Raw genomic sequence first — 22,969 nt, 5'->3', positions numbered from 1 at the left:
CTTTCATCAGTCGAAAAGAAATTAAGGTTTTTGATGAAAACATTCCAGGATTATTCTCCCTATAGTGGACTTCAATGGCCTCCAAATGGTTGAAGGTCAAAATTACAGTTTCAGTGCAGCTTCAAATGGCTTTAAACGATACCAGTCGAGGAATAACAGGGCTCGACAATAAGGACTGCCCGATGGCCCCAGGCCAGTGTGAACGACGCTCGGGACAGTAGACGCACCAGTTGAGGGAATAGGGAATTCTCTAACCCACACTTTACAAAAACCAAACAAAAACACACCCATTAAGTACACGCATAGTCTAGTAGGTTAGAGTAGTGTGTGCACATATTAAAGTGTACGCTTTCACTGTGTGATTTAGTCTATTAAAATGCCTTTAAAATGCCCCCAAAATTCAAGATAAGGGGCAAAAATGCCCCTGTATATATTTCATATTTATATAATTTAACATCTATGTTAACCAATATTACACAAAGAGTGCCGTTTTTCTCCAAATATTAGCAAGATTACAAATGTGATATTGATTTTATTCAGCATACAGTTTAATGAACAAGAACTTAATATCAAGTGACTTACATTTTAGACACCTAATCGTCTGTTTCGCTGTATTTCGCCAATGAAAATAGTTCCAAAGTCCACAGAATTGTTTTGCGTCTCTGAGCAACACTTCCTGAATGAATCAGCCGCTTGAATGAATCGGTTGAATCTCAATGATTCGCTCATTAACAGTGATTCGCTGCCACCTACTGGCCGGTTTAATTTCACATTTAAAGTGTCTTCATTTTTAAAAAAATTTCAAATAACAGTATTTAACGTTTTATATTTTGAACATTAAAACATTTTTATGCATCTGTAACTGCTCTTGATTAACTTTAATAAAGTTATCTATTCTATACCCAGATAGCAACTTTGTGTCGGCCCAAATCCGGCCCACATCTGGCATATGCGGGATGATGATCTGGGCCACATGTGGCAGGAATGATGGCACTTGGGCGGACCGCTCCTGTTTGCCAGATCTAGACCACAAGCAGTCCATAGAAATGCCAAATGTCAGCTAAGAGCAAAGAACTGGACCTTATCTGATCCACAAAATATTTATATATTATTTATAGAGTCATCTCAGCATTAACAGTCCTGTTATCAAGCAGAATCACTGAAGGAAAGAAGGAAACAGAAAAAAAGAGATGAGCAGAAACACAAGAACTACAACTGACTTCAGTCACAGCCTTAGAGGAAATCAACTGAAGATAAAAGACATTAAATCTCTGAAGATCTGATTAAACAACTCCACAAACAGCATTACCAGCTTCACTTATTACTAACCTGACTGACTTTATTTCTGTCACACATCTACAGAAGTTCCTGCTGAGAATTAACAGAAGTTTAACTCTCATGTTTGTTTCATGTCAGGTTACCATGATGGTGATTGATGTTTCCATTAGTTGGCCTCTTAACTTTTAACATATATATTTGTCTTCTCTGGCTGCTGTGGTAGTGTGTTTACCAAACAGCAGCAATAAAAATTAAAATTAGATCAGGTGTTGGCTGTTGGTGATTTTAGATGAAAAAAAAATGTTTTGCACCATTAATACACTAACATTACAAACCCTGTGTTTCTGTGACATGAGCTTGAGCTGTATTGCAGAAATATATATATATATTTTTAAAAAAAGGTACTTTGAGATGACACACTAAGACATCAAGAATCAGCACATGAATCTCAACTATGGTGACAATCAAAAGCATCATGTAGCCGCAATGCATGCTGGGTACTATAGTACAAAACTCCCAGAATGCATCAGAGCATTATGCAGCTGATCTGATTGTCTAAATATTTTGTTTATTGTCACCATCATTGAGATTCATATGCTGATTACTGATATCTGTGTTTGTCAACATAGTTTTTCCTTCTTGTGTTTTTATTTATTTTCGTCTTCTAAGTGATTTCTGCAAATCATCTTGGTTTCATTTTGCAGTAACATTTATATTCAATTATGACTTAAGTGAAGCAGGCTATTTGATAGCTAATTGTTGGACACAGTGTTGTTCATAGGCTATATGATGATTACAAAATCATCAATAGTTAACAATGATCACATGATCATGCTTCAGTTTTCTTTGCTACTGCTAATGTGTTTGACAGAAACACTACCACAGCAGCCAGAGAAGACAAATATATGTTAAAAGTTAAGAGGCCAACTAATGGAAACATCAATCACCATTGAAATGAAACCAACATGAGAGTTAAACTTCTGTTAATTCTCAGCAGGAACTTCTGTAGATGTGTGACAGAAATAAAGTCAGGTTAGTAATAAGTGAAGCTGGTAATGCTGTTTGTGGAGTTGTTTAATCAGATCTTCAGAGATTTCATGTCTTTTATCTTCAGTTGATTTCCTCTAAGGCTGTGACTGAAGTCAGTTGTAGTTCTTGTGTTTCTGCTCATCTCTTTTTTCTGTTTCCTTCTTTCCTTCAGTGATTCTGCTTGATAACAGGATTGTTAATGCTGAGATGACTCTATAAAAAATATATATAAATATTTTGTGGATCAGATAAGGTCCAGTTCTTTGCTCTTGGCTGACATTTGGCATTTCTATGGACTGCTTGTGGTCTAGATCTGGCAAACAGGAGCGGTCCGCCCAAGTGCCATCATTCCTGCCACATGTGGCCCAGATCATCATCCCGCATGTGCCAGATGTGGGCCGGATTTGGGCCGACACAGTGTTGCTATCTGGGTAGTTATACATTAGATTACAATTTCTGTGCCTGAAAATCTTCTGTTTAAACCTACATGAAAAACTTGAAAAGCACCATTTATTTAATTTATATGTTTATTCTGTTGTATTTATTTGTGCTATTACTCGTAATTTGATTATTTGTTACTATTTTACTACTTACTGTTTATTTGTCTAACAATATTTAAAATATTTAATCTAGTAGCTTTTGGTGTCATAACCTTATTTATTGAGGTTAAATGTATCAAAAACAATGAAAACAATAACTATGCTTATTTTATAGGCCCATTTTCTTGTCTTTTACTTTTATTAATTTTTTGTTGTGGGGCCCGGAAAATTTCGGCGGGGCAAGTAAAAATTTGTACCACTGGCCCAACTGGGCCAGCAGAAAAAATCCTTAGCGTTGAGCCCCGAATAAGGGTCTTATCTAGCGAAATGATCGGTCATTGTCGAAAAAAATACAACTGTAAACAGATGATCGCCTTGCACATGCTTTCGCTTTCCGTATTCTTCAAAACGCTTACGCTGTATGTCCTATGCCTTCCCTATTCTACTTATGGAAAAAAACGAAACTGGCGCAGTGTTCATTCCATAAGTTGAATAGGATATCTGTGAAACGGTTTCTTGAACAAGAAAATATGTAGGACAGGACTTGATTCCCATTGGGAATTGACTGGATCATTGTGGTTTGCTATAGTTGGATCTCATGTGAGTGAAAGGTTGTTCCGCCCTCGTGCCAGTAAACAGGGCATCAGAGAAGAGATGTTGTTTCAGTGGGGAGGGGGATGTAATTTTGTTTAAAGTTTAGTTAGTGAGCTGATGACATCAATATCAGACAAACGCATGAGCAAACTGAACTCATGTTGATGATTTGGGAGAACAGACTCAGAATAACCAAAAGATATTGTGACAGGCTCCTTATAACTTTCACATTAACAAACAGTACAGAGTTCTGAGAACATATTATAACATCAAAATAATATTATTTTGATATTATTTTAATATAATATTTATAATATTCAATATTATAAAAAGATCTTTCCAACATGCGAGATGATGACCGATGCTGACTGATGCATTCAGCTGACTGACACCTCATCCCTGTATATTGTATTGCATTTGCTTTTCACGCAAAAAATGTGTAAAGAGTTTCATAAAGGAAACATCATTGTGCACGGTTTGCTAGAATGTCTTGGCATCTCTTTGAATGATAAACCTTCACTTTTGGGGAGACATTGAGAATAAGCATAATTGCACAGTCTCCATGCTACACTAACAATAAATAGTAGTAAGGCTTTCCTCTGTGTACATACAGTACAGTCCAAAAGTTTGGAACCACTAAGATTTTTAATGTTTTTAAAAGAAGTTTTGTCTGCTCACCAAGGCTACATTTATTTAATTAAAAATACAGTAAAAAACAGTAATATTGTGAAATATTATTACAATTTAAAATAACTGTTTTCTATTTGAATATATTTCACAAAGTAATTTATTCCTGTGATGCAAAGCTGAATTTTCAGCATCATTACTCCAGTCTTCAGTGTCACATGATCCTTCAGAAATCATTCTAATATGCTGATCTGCTGCTCAAGCAACATTTAATGTGTACAATTGTACAAAATATTTGTGTACAATATTTTTTTTCAGGATTATTTGATGAATAGAAAGTTCAAAAGAACAGTGTTCATCTGAAATCTAATCTTTTGTAACATTATAAATGTCTTTACTGCCACTTTTGATTGATTTAATGCATCCTTGCTGAATAAAAGTATTCATTTCTTTAATTTCTTTTCAAACAAATAAAAATAAAAATTCTTACTGACCCCAAACTTTTGAACGGTAGTGTATAATGCTACAGAAGCTTTGTATTTCAGATAAATGCTGTTCTTTTGAACTTTCTATTCATCAAGGAATCCTGAAAAAAAAAGTACACAACTGTTTTCAACATTGAAAATAATCATAAATGTTTATTGAGCAGCAAATCAGCATATTAGAATGATTTCTGAAGGATCATGTGACACTGAAGACTGGAGTAACGATGCTGAAAATTCAGCTTTGCATCACAGGAATAAATTACTTTGTCAAATATATATAAATAGTACACAGTTATTTTAAATTGTAATAATATTTCACAATATTACTGTTTTTTACTGTATTTTTAATTAAATAAATGTAGCCTTGGTGAGCAGACGAAACTTCTTTTAAAAACATTAAAAATCTTAGTGGTTCCAAACTTTTGGACTGTACTGTATATCCTTATATATCCAAATAATTCTGGCTGTATTATCTGTGTCCCCTTCAAAAATTGCTCTTGAGAAATTTATGTTAGATGTTAGATGGAATTTACGACCCTGCCATCACTGTATTTCCGCCAGTAGAGGGCGCTCGTGCAACCGAAACAATGACACACATCCAAGTCTAGCAGACGAAGAGAAGTGATCGAGTGAAGGGAACATAAACATGTCAAGTGGATCATCATTCACAGCCGTTCATTCTGCGCTAAATCTGCTGTTTTTCAGACCGTGTGAATACATTCATTTTTTTTTTCATTTAATAAGACAAATCTAAATCCAAACTACAAAAAGAGTCAGTTTTTTCTTTCAGTTTTTTTTTCATTTAGTGAATTACTAAATTAAAATCAAATCAAAATGAATCGACTTGTTGTTGTACATTACGCTCGAGAAACGTGAACTCGTTACTGACTTATTTTTTTCACATTACATTTCATTTGTGAAGGTTATGAGTTGTGCTTTCATTTCATGTAATGTACAAATGAAACCAGGTAAACAGTTTTAATGCATGTAAATCATATCTAATGTAAGAGCAACATAAATATAAGCCAGGTGAGTTGAATTGTTTCTAGATGAAAACAAAATTGAGAGTGATTGTAAGTGTGACGATCATCTGCTAAATGAGCAACAGTGACCACAATTCACATCTTCATTCACTGAAGCCGCTCACACTGCTGTTCATGAGAGATTAAATTCTTGGAATATACTCTCAGGAGAACTACTGACATACTGTTGTACAGATGGAGTTTGAGGAAGAACCCTGCAGAATGAGAGATGAAGATACAGAGGAACAAACAGGTTGGTGTTTTCTCTTTAATCATTGATGAGGAACATTGATGAAAACTCGACATATAACAATACATCGAAACCTAGATGTTAGAGATTAAGTAGTGAACTAGATTTTTACTATGTTTAGAGTTAACTTAAGTTTCGCTTTGTTTATAATTTTTACTTTAATTGAAGTATGAGAATTTAATATTTTGATTTTAGACTCAATGGAAGTGAATGGAGACAAACAGAATTTCACACAGGAGAAAACTGGAGTTAAAGGATCTTCCACCTGCTCTGAGTGTGGAAAGAGTTTCAGAAGAAAAGGAAACCTTAATGATCACATGAGAATTCACACTGGAGAAAGACCGTTCACCTGCACTCAGTGTGGAGAGAGTTACACATGTACATCAAATCTCAAAAGACACATGAGAATTCACACTGGAGAGAGGCCTTATACATGTACGCAGTGTGGAAAGAGTTTCAGCTCAAAAGGACATCTAAATGTGCACATGATGATTCACACTGGAGAAAAACCGTTTACATGCACTCAGTGTGGAAAGAGTTTTAGGTGCAAAAGCTTTCTCAACAGTCATCTGCCCTCTCACACTGGAATGAAGTCATTCAGCTGTGATCAGTGTGATAAAACATTCACTGTGGCATCGACCTTAAGAGAACATCTTAAGGTTCACACTGGTGTGAAGCCTCACTTTTGTTCTTTTTGTGGAAAATGTTTTACACAATTGCATACTTTAAAAGAGCATGAGCGTATTCATACTGGTGTGAGACCTTATATGTGCTTTGACTGTGGGAAGACCTTCACTACGTCCAGCATCTTAAAAACACACGAGAGAGTTCATACTGGAGAGAAACCGTACAAGTGCTCACAATGTGGAAAGTGTTTCCCTTGGTTAGAATCCTTGAAAGTGCATGAGAGAGTTCATAATGGTGTGAAACCTTATAAATGCTTTGACTGTGGAAAGGCATTTGCCAAATCGAGTGCCTTAAAAACACACCAGAGAATTCATACTGGAGAGAAACCTTACAAGTGCTCTTCATGTGGGAAGAGATTCTCTCACTCAGGAAGCCTGAAAAATCATGAGACAGTTCATACTAGAGAGAAGCCGTTCAAGTGCTCTTCTTGTGGAAAGAGTTTCTCTCAGTCAGGATCCTTGAAAAGACATGAGAGAATTGTTCATGCTGGAGAGAAGCCACACCAGTGCTCTTCATGTGGCAAGAGTTTCAGCCACTTATCAAATCTACGTGTTCATATGAAAAAGCGTTGCTTATCAGCAAAAGCAAGCAAAAAGTGAGCAAAAATGTTTAATGTCTAAGTGTTTATTTTGAGAACCTAATAAAAAGACTTTCTTGTATTGAAATCACTGAAAGACTCTTAATGTACATGAGCTGTTCTGTTAGCTCAATTTGTGAACGACTTACAGTGTAGAAAAAGCTTATGGCTGAATGGAGTTTGCTAACAATGGTGTCATTTATTGTGTGTATGGTTAATAATGTTGCATCTTATGTCCTGATTGTGCATTTTAATCTATGACAAATAAAAGGAACAAAACTTATTACATGGCTCATTTAATGAATAAACATACTTTATTTGACACGTAATCAAAGTGTTTCAACATTGCTAACTCTATAGTAATGAATTGTTTTAAACAAAATCTGCACATTTTCATTTTATATTAGAACATGAAAGATTGTTTAGAAGCCTGAATTAAATGCATGTTTTGTGTCTGTGACAATTCAGCAGTGAAATGCCTGTTTTGCAGCTGCCATCCAGTGTTTATGTGATGAGCTAGCATCTGAGGTCATAAAATCTTACCTTATTCAAGTTATGCCTTTGACAAACTATTTTGAAAAAAAACAACTTATTTTAAGTAGATATTGAGTAGTGTTGAACCCCAGAATAACTGGCATGAGTTTCAATTTGAAATTATCAGGCCAAGTACACGTAAATTTGGTTGTCAACCTTTTAGTGCTTAATCTCATTCTGTACACGCGTAGTTCAGCAAATTATGGAGTGACAACCAAATTAACTCCCGTGAAATACTGGCATGCTCACATTAACCAAGTTTCCATCCAGTTTTGAGATGTTTTGTTATCGACAAAGCAAATGTGTGCATAAAAATCTTTGTGAAATTTGCTGTCTCGAGGCTGTTTCCATCCAGTTGTCCTTTTACCGATAAAATGGTGTGCAAGATGACGTCATTCCTAAAAAAAAAAAAAAAAAAATGCAATGTCACATAAGTTTTGTTATATCACTAAAAAGAGCTGCCCTTAAAGGGATAGTTCACCTGAATATAAAACTTCTGTCATCATTTACTCTCCCTCAGGTTGTTCCAAACCTGTATACATTTTTTTTTTTTTTTTTATGTTAAACACAAAGGAAGATATTTTAAAGAATGTGGGAAACTGAACAGTTCTGGGGCACCATTGACTTCCATAGTATTTTTTTTTTCTACTATGGAAGTCAATGGTGCTAGCAGCGGCCTGGTTACAAACTTTCTTCAAAATATCTTTCTTTGTGTTCAACAGAACAAAGACATTTTTACAAGTTTGGAACAACTTGAGGCTGAGTAAATGATGACAGAATTTTCATTTTTGGGTGAACTATCCCTTTAAGCCGTTTCCATACATAATTTTGCGTATATAGCAATACTTATCTTTGCATCTCAAATATTTGTAAAATGTACAGAGTAATGAGACAATTGAAATTCGCTAGTTCTGCTTATTTTCACATAATGTTATTTAATAGCTCGTCTGCCAGGACTTTACTGTGATTATTTGATAAAGTGCTGGTTTGGACATAGAGCAGCTTATTTGTCCGGTATGCAAGATTTTTTAGGGTTCATAAAAAGACGAAAGTGAAATATTAGTTATTTCTATTCATTATTTCTAACAATCTAACGCTTTTTGCAGTCAAGACAGTGACGGTCGCGTGGCCGGGAATGCATTCAAAGCAAAAGAGTTCTCGTTCTGGTTTCAGAGTTCAATAACATCAAACCGATCAAAAACATCAAATCACTGTTGCAAGACAGATGCAGCTGTGAAATTGAAATTGAAACAGACCGATGATTTTATGACAGTACTTTTATTCATTCAGATACAGAAGTAACTTTTTGTCAGTGTTGAAAACTCCAACAGTCTTCCTTAATTTGACAGACACCCTGCTTATTTTTGTCGAGCTGCAGAGATTTTCAAGACACTATTTTCCTCATCTTTGAACTACAGAGAAAGGGTGCTTTAACAGGAGCAACACCACAAACACGGACGCTGCGTATAGGCTAATTCTGTCATGTGACCCCACATTTATTTGCGATAAAGCCCTTTTCTCAACAAAGTATTTCCAAACCAATTTTTGCAACATTTGAAGTGTCAACATAGAATTTCTGCGCTGAAGATAAACACCGCTAACCACCAAATCCTCCTGTCAACCCTCATGATGAAAGGCATCTCAGGAATGACACTCCAGTGGTTCAAGTCCTACCTCTCAGGTAGGTCCTTCAGGGTGTCGTGTAAGGTTGAGGTATCGCAACATCTAGCTACTGGAGTGCCTCAGGGTTCAGTGCTACGTGTACTCCACACGGCTCCAGGGGGGTTAATAAAGGCCTGCTGAAAATATGGATTTTATTTTTTCTTTTTCTTTTTAACAAGTTATGAAGTAAAATATCTAGCTTCCGCCAGACCGCCTTCAGTATTCAAGTTACGAAGAAAGTGTAAACTGATGTCACGCCAGTTACACTTTTTCCGTAAGTTGAATAGGGAAGGTGTAGGACATACCGCAAGCTTTTTGAACTGCAAGAGTTTTACACATTCTTCGTTCTGGTGGAAGCTAGATATTTTACTTCATAACTTGTTAAATATGGATACATTTTTTACATTGATTAGTCTTTTACACTGGTCTCTCGAATGAGAAAAGCATCCTCACAGAGCATGCATTCTCCCAACCCAGAGTCTGTTTCGACTGTCACTATTGAAGATTGAGCCATTCATAAACTGCTCCGTGACTGGCGATTGGTGGCACGAACCCCGAAATCAGAACCTTACGTCAGCAGATTAACAGGTGGATCCTCCAATCGAAATTCATACCTGAAACAGACAAAGTACACACAGACACAAAATTTCGTAGCACAGCGCAAGTAACAACACAAACACATTGCTTCGATTCAGAAGGCCTTGAGTAACCCCCCTGGAGACGTGTGTACACGTTTATGATGGATGGATGTGGATGGAATCACTTTCTTCAGCTCATACTCGTGGGTCCCGTTCACTGCCATTATAAAGCTTGGATGCATCAGTGTATTTATTAAAATATCTCCAAGAGTGTTTCTGAGAAAGAAGGAAGTTATATACACCTAGGATGGCTTTAGGGTCAGTAAAGCTTGGGCTAATTTTCATTTGAAAGTGAACTAATACTTTAAGAATAATACAGAATGAATCAACAAAAACATTTTATTTGTCAGGTTAAAATGCATTGCCGATTACACAATTAGAAACCAGTTCAGAAATAATAAATACATAACATTAATTGGTCAAAGATGACTCTAACAGTAATAAATGCATACACACAGTGGTGTGTGAGTGTTTTTAAGACACTCACCCATCACTGCATGGGGGTCTTCTGGCTACAGAATTTCCCAAATGGCTGCTATGCTATATTCCCTTAAATACCCAGACCAGAACAAAAGAATTGTAAATCTTTACAATCCTAAAAAGTGAGAAGAGAATTTGGGGCAAGGTGGTGTTGTTGAGATCTTCTCTCCAAATTAATGAGTTTTATTGTTTTATTTCAGGGTGTCTGATTTCAGCTTTTGTTTTAGCAGGAAAACCAAGCCTTACAATCTTTGGCTTAATCTAAATTTCAAATTAGACTCACTTAGACACTTTCGAGCAACACTTTTTCTTATGAGTCAGTAGATAAGAGGAGCAGGTGAATCTCTTCCCACATGAGGAGCACTGGTGCGGTTTCTCTCCCGTATGAATTCTCTCATGATCTTTCTTGTATCCAGACTGAGTGAAACTCTTTCCACAGTGTGAGCACTTGAAAGGTTTCTCTCCAGTATGACTTCTCTGATGTATTTTTAAGGCACCGGATGTAATGAAGGTCTTCCCACAGTCAAAGCACATATAAGGTTTCACACCAGTATGAATACTCTCATGCACTTTTAAAGAGTTCATTTGTGAAAAACTCTTTCCACAATAAGAGCAATTGTGAGGCTTCACAGCAGCATGAATTTTGAGGTGTTGTCTCAAGTTTGATGAAACAACAAATGTTTTATCACACTGATCACAGCTGAATGATCTCACTCCAGAGTGAGAGCGTAGATGATCTTTGAAAGAGCTTTTCTGAGCGAAACTCTTTCCACACTGAGTACATGTGAATGGTTTTTCTCCAGTGTGAATTCTCATGTGCTTATTTAATTCTATTTTCTGAATGAAACCCTTTCCACACTGAGTGCATGTTAACGGTTTTTCTTCATTGTGAACTCTCAGGTGCACATTTAGGTGTCCCTTCTGAATGAAACTCTTTCCACACTGATTACATGAATAAGGCCTCTCTCCAGTGTGAGATCTTAAGTGAACTTTGAGCTTTGATTTATGTAAGAATCTCACTCCGCACTGAGTGCACGTGAACGGTTTTTCTCCAGTGTGAGATGTCATGTGCACAGTAAGCTTTCCTTTCTGTCTGAAACTCCTTCCACACTCAGAGCAGGTGAAAGCTCCTTTGACTCCAGTTTTTACAGCTTGTTTCTGTGTAGAACTATTCCATCTGTGTGAAACTAAACCATCTTCATCTTTGAAAATTTGAGTTTTTTGAAACATCTGCTGTTTGTCTTCATTCACTTCCATTGGGTCTAAAATCAACATATTAAACTTCAGTAATTCAATAAAAGAATGAGAAATGAGAAACAAAAATAAATATTGTTCACAAATCTAGTTTAATGTTAATATCTAGTTTTAGATGTATAGTTATATGACAGTTTTCATCTTAATGTTCCTCATCAGTCAATAAAGAGAATGAAGGAAAACACCAACCTATTTGTTCCTCTGTATCTTCATCTTTTATTCTGCAGGGTTCTTCTTCAAACTCCATCTTTACAATAGTATGTCAGTACTTTCTCCTGCAGTAATTCCTCCTGCTTGTTTCTTCTTCTCCTGTGGGAAGATGGGAATATTCCCCAGCATTTAAACTTTCATAAACGGCTGTTGGAGGAAATGAATAAATGAGTGAATTGTGGTCGTTGTTGCTTATTTAGCAGATGATCATCACATTTACAATCACTCTCAATTATCCAGCTTTGTGTTTTGCTCAAAAATCTGTTTAGAAACAATTCAACCCCTAAAGCTCATTTGTATGTTGCTCTTACATTAGATATGATCTATATGCATTAAAAAAACTGCTTACCAGGTTTCATTACATAAAATGAAAACACAACTCATGAGCTTCACAAATTGTAATGTGAAAATCACATCAGTATAAGTTTACATTTCACGATGTACAACACAGTCGGTTCATTTCGTTTAATTTCTGAGCGATTCGCTAAATAAACTGACTCGTTTGGATTTAGATTTCTCCTATTAAATGATAAAATGAATGTACTCACAGTCTAAAACAGCAGATTTAGAGCAGAATGAATGGCTGTGTTCCACTTCTCATGTTTATGTTCCCTTCCCTCGCTCACTTCTCTTCTTCTCTTAGACTCGGATGTGTGTCATTGCTTCAGTTGCACAAGCGCCCTCTACTGGCGGAAACCAATCCCTATTAAACTATCTAACCTTTATAAAATTAGATACAAGACAGCCAAGATAAGATCTGTTTGAAACAAATATGTTTGTTTTGGGGAACTTCAAATTTCTGCTAAGGAGTTTGCAATTATATTTACCTTCTGGACTCCTTCAACTGTTTTATGTTAATGATGTTGTTGATTTTGATATAAATTTTGATTTCATTTTAAAGTAAGATGGTACAAGTAGTCTATTATTAATAAAATGCGTATTGTTAAGACAGATAAAGATTTACCTTAAAAAACTCCAGAACTCCAGTTCTGTCCGAGCAGCTCAATGCAAGTTGTCAGATTTAGATTTCTCTCAATAAAAATAAAATCACAGTTCTTACAGTTTGATAAACACAGTGAATTTAAATCAGTTAAAGGTACACTGTAGCCTTTGGTGCTTAATAAACAAAATGTAATGTGTCTTGTAGAAGAACATAGACCTTTTTCACAGCAGCGCTATTGTCTAGACTTTTTTTTCTAATGAAATTTCATGGAAAGATTTTTTGCATTGTTTTGTCAGCAGAAAAAAATTATTGGTCAAAATTGTTGTGTATTGCATTTTAAGTGTTGCTTGTTTTACAAAACCCTGTATTGGTCCTCTCTTGTACTGCACATTGTATATGAGGTGAACTGAGCAGTACAGCAACAATGTGAAAATGCTCATGTCAGCATCATCGCTCAAGCAGTGCATGGTCATCTCATACAGATGTAAGAAAATAATAGTTCAGAAAACTAGTGTGTTGCCATAAAACTATGATTTATGAAGGAATGTTTTATTTCTTTGTAGAGTTTAACTATTTTCATTGCACATATGATGCATTTGTGAAACAATGGCAATAAATATTCATATCACATGCAACTTGTTTTTAGTCTTGCTGTTTAGAGGTGATGCATTGAAATCACACTCTACATTGTATAAATGTGAGAAATATTAATAAAATGAACTTGTGATTTATTTAGATGTAATGAATAGATTTAGCAGAAATAAAATAAATAAATAAATAAATAAATAAAAATACACTAAATGAGTCAGGTGAACTAAAATTTTTATTTCACATATTTTCAAAATGCGCAATCATTACATTACACAAAACATTTAAGATGCCATAGATACAACAAACAACTATTAATAAACCCCATTCAACCATAAGCTAGCCTACCCCATACCACAACTTGAATGATTTTGATATATTTTGTTCACAGTTTCAAACACCATAAATCAGCTCATGAACATTCATATAGTCTCTTGAGTGATTTCAACACAAGAACGCATTTCCAATATGTTCTCAATGCTTCACTGAACAGCTAAGCTAAAAAAAAAAAACTTTTTTTTGTGATATAGATGATAATTTAATGAACTAATGTTCAAGATGTTTTAGAAATGATCAAGATAAATTTAAAATAAAATTTTCCTTTGTCAAAAGATCAAACTTCACTTGTTAATTTTTAACTAATTATCTTCTTAGATGAAATCGGTCTAATTCCAGTTTATGCTTATTCTTAAGCATTTACTTGCGAGTGTTAAACATGAAACTCATCATTTGGACAACTTTGGGCAACGCTTCTTCCTAATATGTAACTGCAGATTAGGTAAGTAGTTGAAACTCTTCCCACATGAAGAGCACTGGTGTGGCTTTTCTCCAGTATGAATTTTCTCATGAGATTTCAAGTATGAAGAGGAAGAGAAACCCTTTCCACAGTGTGAGCATTTGTACGGCTTCTCTCCAGTATGAATTCTCTGGTGCACTTTTAAGCCACTGGATGTAGTGAAGGTCTTGTCACAGTCAGAGCAAACATAAGGTTTCACACCAGTATGTATCCGCTCATGGTCTTTTAACTTTTGTAGATCTATAAAACCCTTTTCGCAAAAAGAACAAATGTGAGGCTTCACACCAGTATGAACTTTAAGGTGCCTTCTTAAGTATGTTGACAAAACAAATGTTTTATCACACTGATCACAGCTGAATGATCTCACTCCAGAGTGAGAGCGCAGATGATTGTGGAGAACTCTTTTCTGAGTGAAACTCTTTCCACACTGAGTGCATGTGAACGGTTTTTCTCCAGTGTGAACTGTCATGTGCTCTTTTAAGCATGCTTTGTCAACGAAACTATTTCCACACTGAGTGCATGCGAATGGTCTTTCTCCAGTGTGAATTCTCATGTGTCTCTTAAGGTCTGCTTCATGTGCGTAACTCTGTCCACACTGAGTGCATGCGAACGGTCTTTCTCCTGTGTGAACTCTCATGTGTACATCCAACTTTCCTTTCTCTGTGAAATCCTTTCCACATTGAGTGCATGTTAACAGATTCTCTCCAGTGTGAAATCTCATGTGTCTGTTAAGGTCTGGTTTATGTGTGTAACTCTTTCCACACTCAGAGCAGGTGAAAGGTCCTTTGACTCCAGATTTCCCACCTTTTTTGTGTGTGAATTTCTTTTTAGTCTTGGGAATGACCGTGTTTCCATCTGCAATTGTGAAATGATGTGATTTTTGAGATCGATGTTGTTTGTTTTCATTCACTTCCATTGGGTCTAAAATCAACATATTTAATTCTCAATATTCATTTAAAGAAAGACAATGGTACAACAAGAAGGAATGTAAGTGAACCTCTATTTAGCAAAAATCTATCTAGTTTCAGATGTATTGTTATATATCAGTTTTCTTCTTAACGTTCCTTATCAGTCAATAAAGAGAATAAAGGAAAACACCAACCTGTTTGTTCCTCTGTCTCTTCATCTCTCATACTGCAGGGTTCTTCCTCAAACTCCATCTTTACAATAGTATGTCAGTAGTTTCTCCTGGAGTAATTCCTCCTGCTTGCTCCTTCTTCTCCTGTAGGAAGTTGGGAATATTCCCCAGCATTTAAACTCTCATCAACGGCTGTGGGAGTGGCTTCACTGACTGAAGGTGTGAATTGTGGTCGCTGTTGCTCATTTAGCAGATGATCATCACTTACAATCAATCTGGATTATTCAGGTGAAAATGTTTTCTCAAATGGTCATTTAGCATCAATTTCTTTATTTGAGTTTTTACAGTATAAGGCTGGAAGATTAAGATGCAAAAAGCAATTGAAGGATGACATGCATAATTCAGTAGTTCATCTGACTCCAATATAATTAATTAAGTTATTTTTTAACCTCTTAAAAGTAAAAATATTTTTTGGAACTGATAGATAAACACAGGATTTAACCTGAACATTTAGATAATATAAGTTACAGCTTTCAACATTAACAGTTCTCAAAGCATTTAAAACATGCAAATGTATTTATTAAGTTACATAATTAGATATAGCGACAGTAGAAAGGAACAACATACTGTATAGAAAAACTGCTGTAAAAAATAATGCACTGCTGTGCAGAAGATGCCGTAAAAGCCTTTCTTGTCTATGAGGTTATGCTCCGGTGTGCAAGAGTGGCAGAGTTAAAACCTTTCACCAAGATCACCAGTTTACCTTGAGCATTGTTAAACATGAGTGGAATAGAGATGTTAAAACCAACTGACAGGAAACCAAAAGACCATAAACTTGAAGGCAAATGGGTGGTGATGAAGAGGGGGAGAAGTATGTTAACATATTCTCCTCAATGCATGTTTCTGTGATGGTACTACACATTAGAATACTTTAATATCTCTATTAAGTACACCACACTTCAGTTCATTTTATAAGCCACCAGATGAGACCAAACATGGCATAGTTACATGTTAGAACACAAGATAAACAGTATGTAGTGGAAAGCACATGTGTTTTGTGAAGCAAATGGTACAGATGTGTCGTTGAGGTGCAAATGACTCCATTTCAACAAACAGAGCCATCCTGTGTCTGGAGTGTCCCAACAGTCATCAGTCAGCATATCAATGAATCATTGGCATTAGGATACAAGTGATGAATAAGGTCATTGTCCCACATTCAAGTCATTTGTTCAGCAAACCATACACTGGTTGTGCTCAATGAATGTATAAGTTGTCAGCTTTAGATTTATTCTAGTTAATGAAATTAATAAACTTAATGTACTAACGGAGTGATCAACAGCAGATTTTGAGTCATTTCATGAACCACAATGGACTCGAAAAGATCACACCAGTAACTAGTGACATAACTAGATAACTAGAAACTACACATAATCATAATGACTCGTCTGGTCAAAAGCTGGATAATTTACTGAAATTAGTATGGAAGTTTGATTGTTTGACAAGAGGAACCTTTCAGAAAGGTCAAATAATAGTTTAGAAAAACAACTGTCAACTGGCACTCTGCTTGAGACCTGCAGATGCCTTGTCATGATCTATAAGGACATCCTGTACCTAAATCCACAGTTCCAGCATCAGCATCGTGATGGATGGAGATGCGCTTCTGACTATCTGACCATTTATGGAAAATTACTAATTTTAAAAATTTTCGTAGCCAATCAGAATTGTTTAACCTAAGTAATGATGTAGTTAGTAGACTTTGTTAGAGTATAATTGTTGTGGAAATGTTAATGTACGAACTACGAACTCCTTGTGAGATTTGAAGTTGGCTTCTGCTGATGAAACTGCAAACTATTCTTTAATAAAAGTTTCTTCAATTTATTTTTTTAAACTCTGACTCTGTGGCTTCATTCATCAGTCAAATTTTATCGAGGTTGTTAAGGGAGTCCCCCAAAGATCTGTTCTGGGGCCATTTTAATTAACTTTATACATAAATTGTCTTGATTCCAATATTGTTAATGCAAGGTTTCATTTGTACGCAAACAATACTGTTATTCAGTATATTACATTTTGATACTCACTTTAATCATTTGAAACAAAAATGAAAGAACAAGTCTTGTTTTTCATTTATTGTAATGAGAAAACTTGTTTCTGCATCCTTACCAGTTCTTGACACTGGGGATGTAGTGAATCAACATGCTTTTACCTTCTTGCCTCTCTGGATGCTCGGTATGGTGCCTTAAGATTTATTTCAACACATCACTGTACATTGTGCAAAAGAGTTGCTTGGTCTCCGTTAGCAATTTGAAGAACAATGCACTGGTATTTATTAATATATAAAGCTGTACTGGGTCACTTAACGGTCATATGATATATCTCTTACTTTATCCAAAAGAAATCAGCTCGTAATAGTTTATAATATCTCAAACCTGTTATAATATCTGTGTGCCTCCTGTCAGAACTGAGCTTGGTGAAACTGCCCTTAAATATGCTGCAAACTTGGACTGGAATTTTCTTCAAAATAAACTGAGGCTACACAATTTAGTAGTCACATTAAAACTGTAATACATTATTTAGAGAATGAATGTTTTTTAATAGTTGTATGTTTTGTTTTTAATTATATGTTGCTATAGGTCTATATGCAAATTAGGGCTGCTTATCTTGGCAGGACATGCCTGTTAAAAATATCTCAGTGAGATTTTCCTGACTAAAGGTATTGAAATCACTCTCTGCACAATGTGAAAATATGAGAAATAAAAATGAACAAAATGTGATCGTAATAAAATTATAGGCTAAATTGAAGTTTTCATTAAATCAGGGGTTTAATTTTCTATTCAGCATTGCTAAACAGTAATGGCACCAGATGTTTTTCTATGTAAATGTAAAGAGGCGATTCATCCTTAAAAATGGACTCTGACAAACACAAATATAAACTAATAATTTAGCAATAAATTTATTTTTTTCATATGGGGTTGAAGGAGTCTAGAAGGTAAATGCAAATGCAAACTCCAGCAGATATTTGAAGTTTGAATCTTTGTTTCAAAGCAAACATATTTGGGGAGATAAATAGTGTTGGTATAATCTCAAACAAGATAGCAGATCTTATCTTGGTTGTCTTGTTTATTCTAATCTATGAAGGTTAGATAGTTTAATAGCGATTGTTTTCGCCAGTAGAGGGTGTTCGTGCAACCGAAGCAATGACACACGAGTCCTGGAGAAGAAGAGCGAGGGAAGGGAACATAAACATATGAAGTGGAACACAGCCGTTCATTCTATTATATTAATTTCTGCTGTTTTTCAGACTGTGAGTACATTCATTGTATCATTTATTAGGAGAAATCTAAATCCAAACGACATTTTAGTGAATCAAAATAAACCGTTGTACATTATTGAAACGTAAACTCATTTTCTGACTGTTTTTTCACATTAGAATTTGTGAATATATGATTTGATTTGTTTTCATTTTCTACAATAAACAGGTGAACCCTATTAAACAGAGTTTTAATGCATGTAAATCATATCTAATGTAAGTCAAGAACAACATAAAAACCAGCTAGAGGAGTTGAATTGTTTCTAAATATTTATTTTAGCAAAACACTTAAAGCTGGATAATTGAGAGTGATTGTAAGTGTGTTGATAATCTGCTAAGTGAGCAACAGCGATCACAATTCACACCTTCAGTCAGTGAAGCTGCTCTGACAGCCGTTCATGAGAGTTTAGATGTTGGGGAATATTCCCATCTTCCCACAGGAGAAGAAGAATCAAGCAGGAGGAATTACTCCAGGAGAAACTGCTGACATACTATTGTAAAGATGGAGTTTAAAGAAGAACCCTGCAGAATAAAAGATGAAGATACAGAGGAACTAATAGGTTGGTGTTTTCCTTCATTCTCTTTAATGACTGATGAGGAACGTTAAGATGAAAACTGACATATCCTCCTGAGACCCAGGCATAGACTTTTTTTTTCCTCTGTAGAGGACATTATATTTTAGACCATACATGTCCCAGTTTTGTATAGAGCACATTCAGGGCTTTTCAGAGATACTAAATGTTTGGAGGTTTTACCATGAAAACTCTCCTTTTTATTTTTAAAATTAACTGACATTGACTGAATGATCAGATTTAGCACTCACTCACTTACGGAAATATGATAATATTTTGTAATTATCATTTGAATCTGACTAATTTTCAAATTGTCATAAATAAACATCTAAGGAAAACGTTATGGGGTTTCGAATCATAATATGTCTTTCTGTTATGAATGAGGGCATTGATTTCATACCTTCTATAGAAGACACCAGGACTTACAGCATGTTTATTAGGCATTTTGAGGGGAAAGGCAAGGCAAGTTAATAGGGAAAGAATTCTTATGAAAATGTTGCCAAGTTATTACTCCCATTATTATACATCTTTTTTTCATGACATGTTGCCTCAAGAACAGATTAATATGCAAATTAGATACATTGTATAGAATTTGACTACCCATTACTACTACCTTTATGGCAATTTTACACATATTGCATAGAGTAAATAAATAGTATATCAAATCATTCTTTTACATCTTTCATAACAGTTAAGAATCATCTTTATACAAATGTAGCAAATTGGCTCAAAAGGGAAATGTAAATAATTAATAACTTATAATTATGAATATTTGGATCAGTTAATAGAATTAACTTTGTGTAACTGAAATAATATTACAATCAGTTAATCTATTTGCCCAGGTGAAAAAAGTACACTTCCATATAATGTACTTAAAGTGCTCTATTTTCATGCACTAATTTTGTACTTAATTCTAATGCCCAGTTTCACAGACAGGGTTTAGCCTAAACCAGGATTAGGCCTTAGTTCAATTAGGATATTTAAGTAACTTTTATAAACGTACACTTGAAAAAAACATTACTGGTGTTGAGCATCTTGAGATAAAACAATGGCAGTGACATATTTTAAGATGTGTCAGTACAAGTTGCTTTCAGTTAAAGCAGCTCAAACATGCATTCTAGTCTAGGACTAGATCAAGCCTTGTCTGTAAATCCAGGAGAATAAATTCTTCTTTAGTACTTCTTAAGATAATCTTAAGAACATCTAAGTGTACTCAATTGTGCTATTTTGAGACATTTTAAATCATTTTGTTTCTTATGTTTCAAACAATGTAATAACATTAAAAAATAAATTCACATAAAAACTGGTTCTCATGAGGATATAACAATACATAAGAATTTTGCTAAATTAAAAATGAACTTTATTTCTTTGTTTCCCATTTGTCTTTCTTTAATTGAATTTTGGCAATTTAATATGTTGAACTTAGACCCGTTGGAAGTGAATGAAGACAAACCTCATAATTTCACAAATGAAGATGGAAAACTGACATATAAAAATGAAGAAAAACAACATCTATTTCAAAACACTCATTTAAAAAATGAAGATGGAAATGCAGCCGTTTCAAAGAAGGAAGAGAATTTCACACAAAAACAAGCTGGAAAATCTGGAGTCAAAGGATCTTTCACCTGCTCTGAGTGTGGAAAGAGTTTCACACAGAAATCAAACCTGAAGAGACACATGAGAATTCACACTGAAGAAAGACCGTTCACATGCTCTCAGTGTGGAAAGAGTTTCCTTCATAAAAGACATCTAAATGACCACATGAGAATTCACACTGGAGAAAAACCGTTCACATGCACTCAGTGTGGAAAGAGTTTCATTCAGAAAGAACACCTAAATGAGCACATGAGAATTCACACTGGAGAAAATCTGTTCACATGCACTCAATGTGGAAAAAGTTTTATTAAGAAAGGAGCCTTAAAAGAACACATGAGAATTCACACTGGAGAAAAACCGTTCATATGCACTCAGTGTGGAAAACGTTTCACTTACAAAAGCGCTCTCACTTCTCATCTGCGCTCTCACTCTGGATTGAGATCATTCAGCTGTGATCAGTGTGACAAAACATTCATTGCGGCATCAAGCTTAAAAATACATCTTAAAATTCATACTGGTGTAAAGCCTCATTTTTGTTCTTTTTGTGGGAAGGGTTTTTCAGTACGGCACACATTAAAACTGCATGAGCGTGTTCATACTGGTGTGAGACCTCATGTGTGCTCTGACTGTGGGAAGACCTACACTACATTGGGTGCCTTAAAAATACACCAGAGAGTTCATACTGGAGAGAAACCGTTTAAGTGCTCACACTGTGGAAAGAGTTTTGCTCGGGCAGATTACTTAAAACACCATGAGAGAATTCATACTGGAGAGAAACTGTACCAGTGCTTACACTGTGGAAAGAAATTCACTTATTCAAAATCCTTGAAAGATCATGGGAGAGTTCATACTGGAGAGAAGCCGCATCAGTGCTCTTTATGTGGGAAGAATTTCACCCAAACATCTAGTCTACACACTCATAAGAAAAAATGTTGTCTGAAGTTGCCTCAATGAGCAAAAATCAGATCCATCACTGGCAAAAATAAATAAATATATATATATATATATATATATATGCTTGCAAGTAAATAATTTGACATTCAGATTAAGCAAAAGCTGGATAATTAGTAATGAGGTTTGATTGTTTGACAAGAGGAACCTTTGGAAAGGTCAAAATAATAGTTTAGAAAACTAGTGTAGCGACTTGTGAAGGGATGTGTTTTGTTTCTTATAATTATTTTCATTAATTGTGCATATAATGCATTTGTATAATACATATTTAAAAACAACTTGTTTTAGCTGTTTAGACATGATGCATTAATATATTTAAGATTTTTTTCTTTCATTGAAATTAAATTTGATTAAAGATTAAGATTAGAATCGCAGACAAACAGCAAATGGTTAACAGCTTTAATAGTCATTTTATTGCATCTGGGCCTACATTCCAAATAAATAATTATAATCATTTAAATTCAGAATTTCTGGGTGCAGAATGCCATCTATGGACTAGAGAGTTAGCTCTAAAAGATGTAAATGTGAATAAATCTTCAGGTCCTGACCATGTTGCTTCTCTGTTCTTAAAAATAGCATCTGATATTATGTCACCTCTGTTTACATATTTGTTTAATCTCTCCTTTAATCCAAAAAAATGATAATTCTGTCATTATTTACTTCATTTACAATATTATATCTAAAGTATTATTATGACAGTGAGTGGGTCCTGACACATTGTCTAACTCCAGTAGATTATAGAGCAGGGGTGTCCAAACCCAGTCCTGGAGGGCCAAAGTCCTGCAGAATTTAGCCCAACCCCAATTGACCCTTCGCAAAGACCCGCTCCCCTTAGTTACTGTTGCTTTGTCCAACAAGCCATGGCTCTGTCTCAGAGTGAAAAATACATCACGGAGCAAAGAGGACACTGACAACACGTCGACAGACAAGACAGAGCAGGTTACTTATGGCATTAAACAAAGTCCCAGCTTTCAAACTGTGTAATTTTTTGAGAAATTCAAACAATAAAAACCGTTTTGTGGTTCTTTAATGAGTCGTGACAGATTGCTGTAGCGCCTCAGCTCAAGAGGCTCGTGAACTGATCATCTCTTCCTACTAGTTAATTTATTGCATCAAATAAACATGAATGAACATGAGAACGAAAGTTCGTCAGTAACCTACACACCATATTTTCAAGTTCAGGTCCACTGAGGTTAATCTTCTAACTCTGCTGACTGCTTTGTCGGACAAAATGGCGGATTTGGCGTTATGATTGGTTAGATCACTTGTCAA

At 35.2% G+C, this 22,969-nt stretch overlaps 4 protein-coding genes across 6 annotated transcripts; 2 read left to right on the top strand and 2 right to left on the bottom strand.

The window, feature by feature from the left end:
- The first annotated feature begins 5,159 nt into the window (after nt 1–5,159).
- LOC125252641 (gastrula zinc finger protein XlCGF52.1-like) lies at nt 5,160–7,371 on the top strand. The gene is made up of 2 exons (XM_048166109.1): nt 5,160–5,827; nt 6,020–7,371. Exons 1-2 carry the CDS (start codon nt 5,770–5,772, stop codon nt 7,108–7,110), a joined length of 1,149 nt encoding a protein of 382 aa, XP_048022066.1. The 5' UTR covers nt 5,160–5,769; the 3' UTR covers nt 7,111–7,371.
- Nucleotides 7,372–10,243: 2,872 nt separating this feature from the next.
- Nucleotides 10,244–12,524, bottom strand: LOC125252645 (gastrula zinc finger protein XlCGF8.2DB-like). Of its 2 annotated transcripts, none has more exons than XM_048166113.1 (3): nt 12,415–12,524; nt 11,846–12,013; nt 10,244–11,664 (listed from the first exon to the last, which is right to left on the bottom strand). In XM_048166113.1, the coding sequence occupies exons 2-3, from the start codon at nt 11,901–11,903 to the stop codon at nt 10,682–10,684; spliced, it is 1,041 nt and encodes a 346-aa protein (XP_048022070.1). In that variant the 5' UTR covers nt 11,904–12,013; nt 12,415–12,524; the 3' UTR covers nt 10,244–10,681. The 2 variants fall into 2 exon arrangements, with proteins under 2 accessions (XP_048022070.1, XP_048022071.1); XM_048166114.1 differs by having other exon boundaries at nt 11,846–11,965.
- Nucleotides 12,525–13,614: 1,090 nt separating this feature from the next.
- Nucleotides 13,615–15,699, bottom strand: LOC125252643 (gastrula zinc finger protein XlCGF7.1-like). 2 transcript variants are annotated; one of them, XM_048166112.1, is made up of 2 exons: nt 15,296–15,699; nt 13,615–15,048 (listed from the first exon to the last, which is right to left on the bottom strand). In XM_048166112.1, exons 1-2 carry the CDS (start codon nt 15,351–15,353, stop codon nt 14,123–14,125), a joined length of 984 nt encoding a protein of 327 aa, XP_048022069.1. In that variant the 5' UTR covers nt 15,354–15,699; the 3' UTR covers nt 13,615–14,122. The 2 variants fall into 2 exon arrangements, with proteins under 2 accessions (XP_048022069.1, XP_048022068.1); XM_048166111.1 differs by having other exon boundaries at nt 13,615–15,114; nt 15,296–15,689.
- A 2,652-nt stretch (nt 15,700–18,351) lies between these two features.
- LOC125252638 (gastrula zinc finger protein XlCGF57.1-like) lies at nt 18,352–22,657 on the top strand. Its single transcript, XM_048166098.1, has 3 exons — nt 18,352–18,572; nt 19,019–19,138; nt 20,577–22,657. Exons 2-3 carry the CDS (start codon nt 19,081–19,083, stop codon nt 21,698–21,700), a joined length of 1,182 nt encoding a protein of 393 aa, XP_048022055.1. The 5' UTR covers nt 18,352–18,572; nt 19,019–19,080; the 3' UTR covers nt 21,701–22,657.
- Nucleotides 22,658–22,969: the final 312 nt, after the last annotated feature.

This window comes from Megalobrama amblycephala, linkage group LG18 (genome assembly GCF_018812025.1).
Source record: "Megalobrama amblycephala isolate DHTTF-2021 linkage group LG18, ASM1881202v1, whole genome shotgun sequence".
NCBI lineage: Eukaryota > Metazoa > Chordata > Actinopteri > Cypriniformes > Xenocyprididae > Megalobrama > Megalobrama amblycephala.
Note: the sequence above shows the minus strand (reverse complement) of the source record. Positions and strands in the feature narration are given on the sequence as shown.

Excerpts from the sequence above, each read along its gene's own strand:
- LOC125252641 (XM_048166109.1), top strand. The coding sequence starts at position 5,770 with ATGGAGTTTGAGGAAGAACCCTGCAGAATGAGAGATGAAGATACAGAG. Across the intron at positions 5,828-6,019 it reads AGATACAGAGGAACAAACAG|ACTCAATGGAAGTGAATGGA; the intron begins GTTGGTGTTTTC and ends TTTTGATTTTAG.
- LOC125252645 (XM_048166113.1), bottom strand. The coding sequence starts at position 11,903 with ATGGAGTTTGAAGAAGAACCCTGCAGAATAAAAGATGAAGATACAGAG. Across the intron at positions 11,665-11,845 it reads AGATACAGAGGAACAAATAG|ACCCAATGGAAGTGAATGAA; the intron begins GTTGGTGTTTTC and ends TGTTGATTTTAG.
- LOC125252643 (XM_048166111.1), bottom strand. The coding sequence starts at position 15,353 with ATGGAGTTTGAGGAAGAACCCTGCAGTATGAGAGATGAAGAGACAGAG. Across the intron at positions 15,115-15,295 it reads AGAGACAGAGGAACAAACAG|ACCCAATGGAAGTGAATGAA; the intron begins GTTGGTGTTTTC and ends TGTTGATTTTAG.
- LOC125252638 (XM_048166098.1), top strand. The coding sequence starts at position 19,081 with ATGGAGTTTAAAGAAGAACCCTGCAGAATAAAAGATGAAGATACAGAG. Across the intron at positions 19,139-20,576 it reads AGATACAGAGGAACTAATAG|ACCCGTTGGAAGTGAATGAA; the intron begins GTTGGTGTTTTC and ends TGTTGAACTTAG.